Genomic DNA, 13,971 nt, shown 5'->3' with positions numbered 1-13,971 from the left:
TTGACACAGTTTCTTTAAATGCACGTTCATACTCATCTACTCTCTGCTCAGAATCAATTGGCTGATCTTGCTCAGTACGACTAGGCCTACTTTTCAACAAATATAATGTCAAGCATGATTTATGATAGCGAAAGTTATTGGCAATTAAGTCTTTACAACGTTCACCATATCCCTGTATCATGTGAAGCATCGCAAAGTCATCCAACTCTTTTGCCTTTCTCAATATGGTGACCTCCCGGTCTTTTGTTGCGACAAGGATCAGTTTGCGCTCGCCCTTTCTATCACTCTCCTTTCCACAGACGAAACATACCTTTGTGAATTCCCATGTTGAAGATGAAGATCTGGTGACATGAGGTGCACATTGATTTTTGTCCTCAAGTTCATTTAATTTCTTGGCACGTTTTTTTTGATCCACCGATTTCTTGTTCGTGTACGTATTGCGGCATCTTCAGTGGTATTTCGGCTATTTCTCAAGAAATGTATCTCTGCAAATGACATCATCTCGGAGACGGTCAACATTGTCATCATTGTGATGTGTCACTGCATACAACAGCGTGGCGTATCCATTGTCAGTTACTTGCTGCAAAGGGTCCGTAATCGTCTTTTGACATATTATGCAGCAACCAAAGTCAGTTTTGGGAAATGATGGACTCTTCCTTTTTTCCCCCCAACTGTAGCTCAGTGAGTTCTGCCATTGGTAGACTTTGAATGATCTAACGAGGCTGAAAGGCAAAGTGAAATGTGTCACATTTTGGTGAATTCCAATGGGTGTATAGAATATCAAGATTATAATTGTAGCCAGTTAGACTTGCATTTCAGCAGACAACATTACGGGGGTGGGGTCAACAATTCAAAATTTTATTCCATTATACCCATTTATTTACAGAGCATGATAACATATATAGGCCTACGACTAGTAACATAACAATGATGTTACAATTAACATCAGACATGGCAAGAGTAGACATTTCATGAAAAAACACATGATTCATGAAGCCCAGATGTAGTCTACAATTAGCACAGCAAATCTATGATTACATGACTTCAATTTCTACTTTACATTTCTAGGCCAGCTGCATAATCTCCTTATATGCCTTAGGCCTACATGATCAGAGTTTGCAAGGCCATTGGGTGTTTGGTTATCTTGGCTTCAAGTTCAAAGTAAGAGATGACACGCTTTAAGGCCCAAAATACCTAATCTGTGCATCTAACTCAAGATTCTGATCATCTAACTCAAGATTCATGGTGTTTGTATTGTTAAACTAATTGCCTTAAACTTCCTCTATTATTATGTATCAGTTCAATATCATTTTGATGATGTTATTGGATATGATGGATTAAAATCCTTCTGAATTTTCCTGTTGCATGGCTGAAGGTCATGAGGAGATCAATTTCACACCTCCATCTCTTCTGGATCTGATTTTGACAAATTTCCCTGACAATATCTGCTGCTCTTCCTTCGCTCCAATTGGTTCTTCTGACCACGTCCTTGTTAAAGTGGACATCTCTCTGGCTGTTATCAGAGAACCACCTCACCGCCGTCGAGTCTGGCATTTCACTCAAGCCGACTGGCAGGGTCTCCGAGCAGCCATCAAACTTACAGACTGGTCTCCTATCACTACTTTCTCAAACATCAACTCATCCTGGGAATTCTTTCAAAGAAACTTGCTCTCCCTCATGCACAGATTTATCCCCTCTCGTGTTCAGTTGTCTTACCCTTCCTCCCGCCCTTGGTTTACTGAAGCTTGTGGCGAGGCAGTTGTCCTGAAACAACTTGCCTTTGCCTCATGGAAAGCAAACCCAACTGAGGGCAATCTCAGTTTTTTCCACAAAGCTCGGAACAAGTGTGTAGCTACCCTCAGGAGAGCCAGAAAACAACATCTTTCTCATCTCAAGTCTGAACTCTCAAACCTCTCTCCCTCCTCAAAATCCTGGTGGCGTTTAATCAAATCTGTTTCTGGTGTATGTTCCCCCTCCATCCCCTCCCTTACCTCAAATGGCCGCACTGCTGATTCCACACGTGATAAAGCTTAATGTCTAAACTCGGTGTTTGCAGCTAAATCTTGTGTCCCAAACCCATCACTATCTCTACCCACTTTACCCAGTCGCACCCAACTGTCCCTGGACTCTGTATCCTTTTCTCCTGACAAGGTGGAGAGCTTGCTTTCAAACCTCGAGTCAGATTCTGCAACCGGTCCAGACGGCATCAGCCCACGTGTCCTCAAAGCCTGCTCTTCTGCTCTTGCTCACCCTCTCTCTGTTCTATTCACCCTCTCATTTTCCCAAGGTCATCTGCCATCTGCTTGAAATCTGCTAACATCACTGCCCTGCATAAAAAAGGTGCAAAAACAGATCCCTGTAACTATAGACCAATCAGCCTTCTCCCAATCATCAGCAAGGTTATGGAATCCATCATCGCTTCCAGACATGAAATCCTTCCTCTTCTCCAATGGCTTGATTTCCAATCATCAATTTGGTTTCAGACCAGGTCACTCTACCCTAGATATGCTGCTACTGCTCTCCCATCAATGGATGGAGGTCCTCAATGCCAGACAGGAAATCCGAGCCGTATCCCTGGACATATCACGTGCTTTTGACACAGTCTGGCACCCTGCCCTACTCACCAAACTCTCTTCCCATGGTATTCAAGGCCATCTCCACTCATGGCTCGCAGACTTCCTCTCCTGTCGCAGTCAACGTGTGGCCCTAAATGGAGTTCTTTCATCCCCTCTTCCTGTGCAGGCTGGAGTTCCTCAAGGTAGCGTTCTGGGCCCTGTTCTTTTCTGGTTTTCATCAATGATCTCTCGGACTCTCTGGAAAATCCTCTATTTCTCTTTGCCGATGACTCCACCCTCTGCCGTACCATCTGTCATCCCTCAGACCGGCAAGCAGCAGCTTCTTCGCTCACTGCAGATCTGGATAAAATCACAAACTGGTCCAACACGTGGAACATGTCTTTCAATCCAGACAAATCTCACACTCTCACTATGTCTCTTCGAAAGGACCGTTTACAAAACCCCCATCCACTTTCTCAACAATCCTCTGGAAGAAGTCTTTTCTTTCAAGCTTCTGGGTCTCACTATCTGCCATGACCTTTCCTGGGAAAGTCACATTTCCACCCTTGCCTCCAAAGCCAGTCGCCGACTGGGAATCCTCCGTCGTGCAAAGTCCTTCCTCGGCCCTCTTGAGCTCCTGACCACTTACAAAGCTTTTGTCCGTAGCCTGATGGAGTACTGCTCTCCCCTCTGGGCTGGTGCTCCTGCCTCCCACCTTTCTCGACTTCACGCTGTCGAAACCAGGGCTTTTAAGATCATTGGCATCTCCCGCAATGAAGCTGAGTCTTTGGGCCTCTCACTCAATCACCGCAGGTTGGTCGGTGGTCTTTCTGTCTTCTACCGACTCCTCTCCAGCCTTGCCCCCCTGCTCTCTCTGTGATTTGTCCCAACCACATTTCCACAGGGCGCTCAAGGTCCGCCAACAACCCCCTTCTGGTAAAACTACCAAAATCACGAATCACTGCTCATCTTCACTCTTTCATTCCTCTTTTTTCCCGCCTTTGGAATAAACTTCCTCACTCTATTCTTTCCCATTCTTCCCTCCAGGCTTTCAAAACAGCTGTTCACCACCACCTCTTATCTTCCCCCATCCAAATCCTCGATCTTTTCTACCCCGATAATCCACCCAAGCCCACTTCCTTCAATTCTCCTGCTTTCCTTCCTGAAAGTCCCTTTAATGTCCATCTTCCCCTCGCCATGTTCCCCGTCCCATCCCCATCCCTCTCCCTTCCACAGTTCACCTGTGTCTGTTCCCCAATGTTTTGTCCCTTCCACTCCCGCCCCTCTTGTCTCATGCCTCCTTGCTGTGAGTTGTGCGTTAGCTCTCATACGAGCCTCGACCAAGGTATACAAAAAAAAAAAAAAAAAAAAAAATTAATGAAGAGCTCTTTGTTTTAAAAAGTATGGTGTCTCATTGGGACAGCAAATTCTCACTTGGCTTAAAATTATATTGTAGGAATAAAACTTACCTTTAGCCAAAGTAAATGGTAAAATAGGTTGAAATTGATCAATTGATACTTTCTGACAATGTCTAGTCATGTTTTGGTCAAGTAATTAGCGAATAATAGCTTTTATGAGAAAAAGCCGACTTTTGCCGTTTTTGCGATTCTGCACATAGACATAAAGGGGTTAATTCTCAAATTCTCTGTATCCACCTAACATGGCTTGATTATCAAAAACTTTGTTATATAGTACTCTTAAATTTGTGTTTGTGTCAATCATTTATATTTATTGGTTTGGGTACAGCTCTTCCATTTATACCCAAGGCCCCTAGATTTTCACCTGACCCTTCTGAGCGTGACCTTTTCACCCCTCAACCTGCACTCAGTGACCCCATAAAAATGTTTCTCATACCAAATTGTAGCCCAGCCCAAACCCTTTCTTCTGATACCTAAAATGTTGGTAAACAACAATAGGAACATGTTCAAATAATGAATTCCATTTCCCCTTCCCCTAATTTTTGGGCCAAATTTCGTCATGGTGACACATGAAAAATCGAGCCAGATGAGCACTTTCGCAAGGGAGTTGGCCGAGCAGGCCACCCCAGTCATGTGCACCAAGGTCCAATCTACCAAAAAACATCTAGGACAAAAGTATGTTCTTTCATGACTACCCCTCTCCAAGTTTCTGGGCTCTGGCACCCCTACTACAAGAGCTCATGATGACAATCACCTAAGACCACAAATTGAAGGCAATAAAATTAAAAACATTAATTTCCTGCATGAATTATCCCAATTTATTCTATTAAGATCAAGTCATAATGAACACTGCTGATAGATGGACATCTTTACAGGGCATTTACCACACACTTGTTGGAGCAACAGCAAATGGGGTGTTAATCTTGTGTCCGAGGCCATTAGGCTTGATGGTACGTTCCAATAGGGCTACTGATGTAATTTGCAAAAAGTGATTTTATTCTTATTTTTTTTATTGGCACCATCCCAACCAGAGACCCACAGCACAGGTCAAAGTTCACGTCTGCCTCACTGTTTGGGTGAAAGCCCAAACACACCGAAGGGAGTTTAAATCTATCAAAATCAGCATCTTTCCCACTTTTCACACATCATTGGCATTTTTTTGAGATGAGAAATAATATATTAGCAGTCACCCATTGAAAAATCAATGAGGCGAGATGCTTTGAAAAAGGTAATTTGAAATTTGAGAGCGTTTCACAATAAAATAATTGAAAGAAATTTAATTGTGCAACTGTGATACAGAGAATATAACACGTTAAACTGAGATGTTCTTTTTCAATTAAAAGCATATATAACATGCACACATGTACAATGTTTGCTTTATAATATATGAATAGGAATAGTGGTGATGAAATGTGGAGCATTTGTAATGACAAGTGCTACCTATATTGACTTGCCTTATGGTTATGGGATGTTGTTTAGGACAGCCTTAAAAGACGATGTTTTGGGTAAATGTTCCTGGCTTTGTTGTGCCTTGCTGTTGGGACTTGGCAATTTGATTGTGATGGACTGCAGAGAACGTGCTCTTGACAAAGCAACATAGAGCTGGCTGTGGGTGAAAACTAGTTGTGGAAGTAGAGGTATATTCCAACCTTGTTGAGTGTCTCTCATTCAGACTTGTTGATAGTCATGCAAAGGGCAAGTCATATTGGAAATTGTCGCATCTGTACAAAGTCTACGGCAAACCCTCCGCGTCGTTTTTACGTCTTATTAAATAGATAGAAGAATCTCTGTATGAAAACCTTGATAGCAGCTGCCCATCCCTTTTCCGTGGTCGGCTTTGTGCCCTTTGACAAGGTATCGGGACTTAAGACCTGCAACTCTGCTTTGGAGCATTGAACCAGGCTGATGGCCATGGCCAGTTGATAGCCCATATAATTTGGTCATTCCCAGACTGGTCTTGTGGCTATTACAATATAATTGCTTATCTATGAAAAACAGGTATCTAATAAATAAATAAATGACATTTTCTGTCTGTCTTTCTGTCTGTCTGTGTTTAACACCAATCACGTCAAAACTACTGGGCCAATTGCCACCAAACTTAGCAAATGGACCAAGTTCGACCTCGTGGTGACCATGGGCTACTTGGTTTCATCTTTAGTTGCGGGGGGTTCGGGAGAGAAGGTCGACAAAAATTCTCTATGTAAATGTTTATTGCGTTGCGCCACCCGGTGGTGGTAGCAGAGGGTGTTGCAAGTCAGCTGTGGCGATAACTCGTATTTTTGCAATGTACCTGTTCCCAGAGAGGGGGAAGCCCCAAAGTCCACCTCCACTAATCAGGGGAGGCAGGGGAAGGTGGGGGGGAGGGGGGTTGGGAGTCTGGAGGGAGGGGGCAGGAGAAGGTAGGGGTGGGAGAAGGCAGGTGTGGGAGAAGGCAGTGGTGGGAGGAGGGAAGGGGTCGAGGTGGGAGGTGGGAGGGAGGAGACAGGGGGAGGGATGGGAGGAGAGACCCGGTGTTGGCCAGCAATGCCGGCCACCCCTACTAGTATGTAATAACCGTTTGAGTTATTAGATTTTTTCGTGTTTATTCGGTGTTTGCTACCATTCAGTGTGCTGTTTTTTATCGAAGAAAGAAAGAAAGGTTGCGAACTTTGACCCCAAGCTGTTGGACTCCAATCTGGATGGTGCCCATAAGAAATCACTCTTTGTAAATTCCATTGATATCCCTTTCAGAAAATGCTGTCACACTTAATGGCACCAGACACAACATTAAAACCCCCCTTAGCTCTTGAACTACATGGTCTCTCCCATTTCCACTGTTGAACTTGATTATACCTGCTGAGACCCGGTTATTCCCTTCTGCAATTCTTCTCGTTGAGCTTTGCTGCATCCATCTGTTGTTCTCCCATGGTTTACCATTTGCCCCCATTTTGTCTTTTTATTCCTTACCCCCTGGTCTGCTCTTGCATGAGCTTTGATATCTGTATTAAAATAAAATAATTTTAATTTTTTTTACTGATCTAGATGGGCCAGATAATTTACAGTCAAAGCTCGTTACTATGCCACCTCGCTTCTATGCCACTCTCGCTATTATACCACTTTTGCTCGGTCCCGACAAAATTCAATAAAATAAAATAAATTTACTATGCCACCTCCTACTCTCGCTACCATGCCACTACTGTGTGACTGTTAAAAGGCACGAGTCGTGAAAAAGTCTGTATTGCGCAGTGCTCGATTATCACACTCACGTCCAAAGGCGAAGCGACGAACTACAGTCCAGCTGCGCACAACATAACTCAATACGTACGCGCATAGTCAGACTGTGTCAAAACACGCGATTCTTCTCCCCGATGCCAGCCACAACAAGCCAATCACAACACGCACAACGAGACACAAAAAAGCACGAGCAAACACACAGACACGCAGGCACACGTACAACAGTGACATCATTTTTTTTCAAATTCAGCCCATAATGTCAGCTCAGAAACGCAAGCGAACCGACTTTACGCTGAAGGAGAAGAAGGAGATCATCGATGCCACGAAGAAGGAGCCGAATCAGTCCAAATTGGCCAGGGAGATTAGCAAGAAATGGGGCATCGAAGTTAAGAGAACCACCGTGAAGGGCATTCTCAGCAAGAAGGATGCAATCGAGGCTGCAATCAAAGCTGGATTTCCATCGAAGCGCATTAAGTTGATGCAGGCTCACGACCCGAAACTTGATGAGGGAGTGCTCATGTGGCTGAAGCAATCAAGAGGACAGAATGTTGCCTGTCAGCGGCGATCTGATCAAGGAGAAGGCGATTAAATTGGCCGAGCTGATGCACATCCCAGACTTCATGGCGAGCGACGGTTGGTTGGGCAATTTCAAGAAGCGCCACGGCATCACGTTCAAGACAGTGCAGGGCGAAGCTGGAGCGGTGGATTCGCAATCCCTTCTTGAGTGGCAACAACAGGTTCTCCGGCCCTTACTCGGGCAGTTCTCCGCAGACGACGTCTTCAACCTGGACGAGACTGGACTCTTCTGGCAGCTGCTTCCGAACAAGACCATGGCTTTCAGGGGAGAGCGGTGTACTGGAGGAAAGAAAAGCAAGCAAAGGATCACTCTTCTGGTTGGGGCAAACATGAGCGGCTGCGAGAAGTTCCCTCTTCTGGTGATTGGCAATTCCAAGAAACCCCGTGCCTTCAAGAACAAAGAGATCTCGGTCAAGTACAAGGCGAACTCGAAGGCGTGGATGATGGCGGAGCTTTTCGAGGAGATGTTGCGTGCGTGGGACGGACGACTCGGCCAGCAGGGACACAGAGTGCTGGTCTGTCTCGATAACTTCTCTGGCCACCCTCCCGAGCTCGAGCTGAACAACATCCAACTGGTCTTCTTCCCACCCCACACGACAGCCAATTCACAAGCAATGGATCAGGGAATCATAGAGAACCTCAAGCGCCACTACAAGAAGCTCCTGCTATGCCGCCGGCTTGAGGCCATAGACGAGGGAAAGGAGTTCAAGTTCACATTGCTCGACGCTCTACACGTCGCCCGGCGTGCTTGGGAGCAGGTCGGCAAGTCGACGATCAGGAACTGTTTCGCGAAGGCCAAGTTCATTGAAGAGGAGATCCAAACTGAGCCACAGGATGCAGAGCTGCCCGACATCTGGGAAGCTCTGCCTGCCGAGGAAAAGATGCACGAGAACGAGGAGATCGAGCTGTCTGACTTTCTCGAAGCCGACGAGCGCCTCGCGACTGGCGGGTATTTCACGCTGGAGGAGATTGCGGAGGAGATTCTGTGCAGAGAGGAGCCAGTGGAAAGCGAAGATGACGAGGTAACTGTCGAGGAGGAAATCGTTCCGTTCGAGGAAGCCCAGCGTGCTTGTAGCACCGTCCGGAAGTTCATGCAGCAGAGAAGAGGGAAGCCCGGTGTGATGCAAGCGTGCGATCGGCTAGACAACGAGATGCACGAGATCCGCCGAAAGAAGATGCGCCAGCTGACGATTCTTGAAAGCTTTGTGTGTCGTGAATTTCTCGCCATGCCATATGTTAGTGTGTGAACTCTGTTAGTGTGTGTATGTTCTCCGTTCGCTTAGCTTATACAACAGTCGTGCCTTTTACTTGCTGGAATAAATTTTGTCTAAAGATTAACTACAGATGGGTAACTTGAGAAAATAAGGCCGTTTTTACAAAATCTCGTTACTATGCCACTCTCGCTACTATGCCACTTTTGCTCGGTCCCGACGGGTGGCATAGTAACGAGCTTTGACTGTATTTCATTTTCAGCACATCCCATTATTTTTATCCGATAGCTGTATGGAATCTCAAAGAAATACGGTAAATCTGGGCCAACAGACAGGAAGCTTTCAGCAGTTTACACATCAATCTAATATATCAAAGGATCTGAGTCTCAGCGTGCCTGTGTCCCTGCGTCCACCCGCCCCTGCGTGTGTGTGTCTTGATCCCTTAATCCGAAGCATGCACGGCAACTAATCCCGAGCATGCACGGCAATGCAGCATAGCAATACCCGCATGCATATACGTACATGCAGCATATAATGCGCTGCACATACACGCATGAGGAGAGTTTGTTCCCATGCCTGGCCCATGCTTAATATGTTCCCCAGACAGTTTGATCAAAAGAAGGAAGAGAAGGAGAGGGTGATAAAAAATTTTTTGATCTTCCTCTAAGTGTGCTGTGGGATATTATTCAGAATTCAATGGTCAATGGTATCCAGTGTCCCTTGAGAGTCAAAATTATTCTTTGCCCTACAGTGAGTTCCAAGACATCCACCGGCAACATCAAGGACGGTGGTCTTGAAGGCACTCCACAACTCTTCAGGACCTTCCAAAGCACCCAGACCCCCCAAATCTCCACTCAGCTTGTTCGCAAACTCCTCAGCTACCCTCTCATCCTTGAGCTTGCCAACATCCAGCCAAGGCTGGGATGGTACCATTCTCCTGGATTTAAGGTGCAATTTCAGAGTTGTTACAACAAGCCGGTGGTCAGTATTGAGGAACTGAGCACTCCGGTAGACCCTGCAGTTCTGGATCATCCTCCAGCGACCATCAATGAGGACATGGTCAGTCTCCTTTGCCACACCACCAACGTTGGAATACCAAGTCCAGCGATGAGTTTGTGGGCGCTGAAACCATGAACCAACCACCTTAAGTCCATGACTTCTTGCAAAGTCAAGGAACTTAGTGCTATTCAGGTTCACAGTTCCAGACCCATGGGGACCAACACATGTCTCATAACCATCCCTCTCAGTTCCAGTCGATGCATTGAAATCCCCCAAGACTAGAAGTGTATCTCGTCTGGGACACTGATCAACTCCAGACTCGAGCCTGGCGTAGAATGCATCCTTCACGGTGAGATCATTCGCTTCAGTTGGAGCATAAACAGAGACCAGGGAAATGACACCTAAGGAGTGACGAATCCTTAGTCTCATAATACGCTCGTTGACCGGTGTTACCTCAATTATCATTGGAGTCAGCTTATTGGACACAGCGACAGCAACTCCTTTGGCATGGTAACCATCAGAGCCACCAAACCAATAGTAGGTGTAACCACCCACCATGATCTTGCCGCAATCCGGTGTCCGAACCTCAGAGAGTGCTGCAATATCGATGTCCAAACGCTTAAGCTCAGATGATAACAGAGACAGGTGATCATCCTCTCGTATGGTTAGGACATTCCAGGCATCCACCTGAAGGGACCGCCTCAGGTTAACCCAAGGAGACCGCCGTCTGGTGGACAACACCTCAGCACCACTCTGACACACTCTCCCACAATCTGACCTGGGAATGTTACCCCGTGGTTTCCCTCCTATCATCAAAGGTTGGGGGCCTGAAGGCTTTGCCCCAATCCCGTCATCCAGTGAGCTGCCCTTCGAAGGGAAGCTGCACAGGAGGTACTCCCACAGAGTGGGTTTTCAGATTTCTTTGCGTTTTTGTGTTTTGCGGAATGAAGGGTTTTACGGTGGCCGGAGTGCAAATCCTGCCACCAACCTCCTAATAAGAAGTATCCCAACTGCAGGAGGACGTCCGCAGACCAGTGTGACCACTCCTCATTTTCATAAATGCAAAGGTGAGGCAATGAAAAAAGCCAAGAATTCACAAGGTTTCGGAAAAGCGATGATAATAGAAAACCTATACGCCAAAAAAACCTATAGAAAACCAAGACGCCAAGGTTAACAACGAATAGCCAAGATCTTGTGAAAATAGCCAAGGAGTGGTCACTTTGCCGCAGACACAGTTGGGCACTAGATGTGGATGGCCGTTTGCTCACAAGGAGCTCCTCCACCCTTTGCTACTCCTCTGCCCTCAAACCCATCAAGGTGCAGCTAAGTAAGCCTTATTCAAAAAATAAACAAAATCAAAAAGAACCCAGATTCAAAAAATTAAATAATTCTGGCTGTGCCACACCATGCATCCGATCAGGTTGAAATTTAAAACATATCCCCCCCCCCCTCCCAAAAAAAAATCACTACTAGATCATAATTGTGAAGTTTCACTTCAATTGATGAAGCGGTTCAAGGAAAATAATTTTAAAAAGATTTTGCTCAATCCAATATGGCTACCAGACCATGTGACATCAATTATTCTTGAATACCTTGGTATCCCTAAAGCTTGGGGAACATTTGTGTAAAGTTTGCCCTCAATCTGTCCAGCTGTTCTTGAGAATAAGATTTTTTTTATAGGTTTTGGGGTAAATCCAATATGGTTGTCAAACCATGTGACCTATGACATCATATGTGTGAACATTTAGTTCCTCATGGATAAGCGATCATACCTGTAAAGTTTCATCTCGATTTGTTCAGCCATTTCAGAGAATAAGATTTTTCATGTTTAAAAAAATAAAAAAATAATAACAATTTGGCTGCCGAATGACGTGACCGATGACGTCATCAATTTTTTTTTCTGTGGACCAGTTTATCCTTCGATGACCATCAAAAATTTTCAAGAACCCTCAAAAACAAAAAAATTGGACATACAGAAGTCCAAAGTTTTCCATTTTTCCAACACGGCCACCACACCACGTGACCTATGATGTCATAATTATCATTAAAACAATCTGCATGAGTCACTCCCATGGTGAAAATTTTGTCTCGATCTGCCAAGCTGTTGTGGAGAAAAACACTAAAGTTCTGTGCAGACAAACAAACAAACAGACAAATGGACGCAAATTCAATACCCTTTCCTTGGCGAGGGTAATAAGAGGGGGAAAACACACACAAATAAGTAAAAAACACTTATTTGTTTGACACACACACACACACACACACACACACACACACACACACACACACACACACACACACACACACACACACACCATTGGAAAGTGTTCGTTGATACCATAGGAAGCCAACATGCTGATCCTGTATATGAGACTTTAGTGTTTGCATTTACGACTGTCCACAGTGCTCATTTGGAGAAAAGTACCAGATAACACCATGTGATTGAACGAATGTCTGGGGAGATTGAAGTCTCAAGCGACCAGCTTGAAGAGGTTTTTGCTGTTGGTTCGTACATTGAGCACGTGTTCACAGACGTGAACGCCCGGTTTTCACCCAGTTTCATAGGACATACATACATCTTCTTGCAGAGAGTGTACATGACTCCATAGACCATACTTGCGGAGGTGCAGTCAAAGTGGTCTGTGACTTTAATACTTATTTTGGGGTTCTCAGTGAAGTAGTCGTCTTGTAGTGAAAAGTGAGTGAAGTGAAGTGAAGTAGTGAAAAGGGCTGGTACTCACTGACCCCTGACCCCGCTCTGACACATGCACTTCTGACTCACTCCCACTCGATATCAAACCGCACCCCTCTCTCGTCATTCTAATTTGCTCCAACGAATGGTTAATGCTAACAAATACTTATATGGGGCCGGCAATCTTGTTCTTCCACAAAATAGTGGATTTTTTGTCCACCCTCTCCCTTGCTCCACCAACCTAATACCTCATGCCCACTCTTGTTATGCCAACTCGCAGTTTGAGTATGTATTATTTTCCTTCCATGATAAGCTGTTATTGTTAAACTTGTCACTAAAAACACCCTATTGAGGAAATAAAATTAACCTCCATCCTTGGTTATTATGCTGTGTTTATTAATGTCGTATCATCATTTTTTGACACTTTTTCCCCCCCTGTGAATATTTGGCTGTTGTGGCGAAGGTGTTTTCTTTTTTGGCAGTTGAAGACGCAGATGTGTCAGTTACTAAAAGGGCAGCATTACTTGCAAGAAGAGTTTTCGCTCTTCTTTGAGGATCTCAGACCTCCCTCCAATGCATATGATGATTTTGAAGAGGTTCAGTGGTTGGAAGAACATGAATATCAGGTGTGGTTTATCTATGAACAGTTAAAACTTCATAATCCATTTATGTGTCTGAGTTTAACCTTAAAAGGAAACCCAAGCACAATTTGTTTTATATATTTTTTGGAAAACCATTGAGAATCGTTAATCATGGTCTACTTTGAAGGGGAAAAGAATTTGAAATGTTTTGAAGGGAAAAACAATTTGAAACAGTGTCGAAAAAAGCCCTCGAGTGTCGGTTTTCGATGTCACCAGTGACGTTACATCTGTTATCCATCTTGATCTGAACAGCGGTTTTACATCGAGAAACAGTGTGCATGTCGAGCTCGGATTCCGATACCGATTCCACAGACATCAGCACCACTGATGGTTCTCAGAATGTTTAAAGTGATCATTGGGATTTTGAAGGAACTATTGGAGATAAAATTAGTGATAATACCGCTTTCAGGGAATTGTGGAGCCCAATAGTTTTGAGCATTGTGCGAGCGATTCAGAAGAAGAAGGCAGAAGTGTTTGTGAACATGAAAATGCTGGTCCACATGATCACTTCAGCTCGGTTGGGTTTGATTTTCTGTTTGGCGGTTTATAAGGGAGGGATTTTGGATTAATTGATAAATGGGTTTACATATTACTCGAGCAGAAATACCCGTCATCACTCGACAGCTCGGGCACTGCCCAGCGTACTCGGATGTCGCAGACAAAATG

The 13,971-nt window shown here is 44.8% G+C and overlaps 1 protein-coding gene across 8 annotated transcripts in view; it reads left to right on the top strand.

Moving 5' to 3' along the window:
* The window catches only part of LOC147015973 (GON-4-like protein), a 216,485-nt gene that overhangs the window by 123,080 nt on the left and 79,434 nt on the right, over positions 1–13,971 (top strand). For 7 of the 8 annotated variants that reach the window (XM_085848645.1, XM_085848644.1, XM_085848643.1 and 4 more), the window contains exon 21: positions 13,147–13,290. The exons of the other annotated variant lie outside the window; for it this stretch is intronic. In XM_085848645.1, the coding sequence (XP_085704771.1) occupies positions 13,147–13,290 (144 nt within the window). The remainder of the gene's footprint in view (positions 1–13,146; positions 13,291–13,971) is intronic. 8 annotated transcript variants of the gene reach the window in all.

Source organism: Eptatretus burgeri, chromosome 12 (assembly GCF_056783735.1).
Source record: "Eptatretus burgeri isolate ZD-2024b chromosome 12, Ebu_testis_v1, whole genome shotgun sequence".
Taxonomy (NCBI): domain Eukaryota; kingdom Metazoa; phylum Chordata; class Myxini; order Myxiniformes; family Myxinidae; genus Eptatretus; species Eptatretus burgeri.
This window is presented reverse-complemented; position numbering and strand designations above follow the sequence as displayed.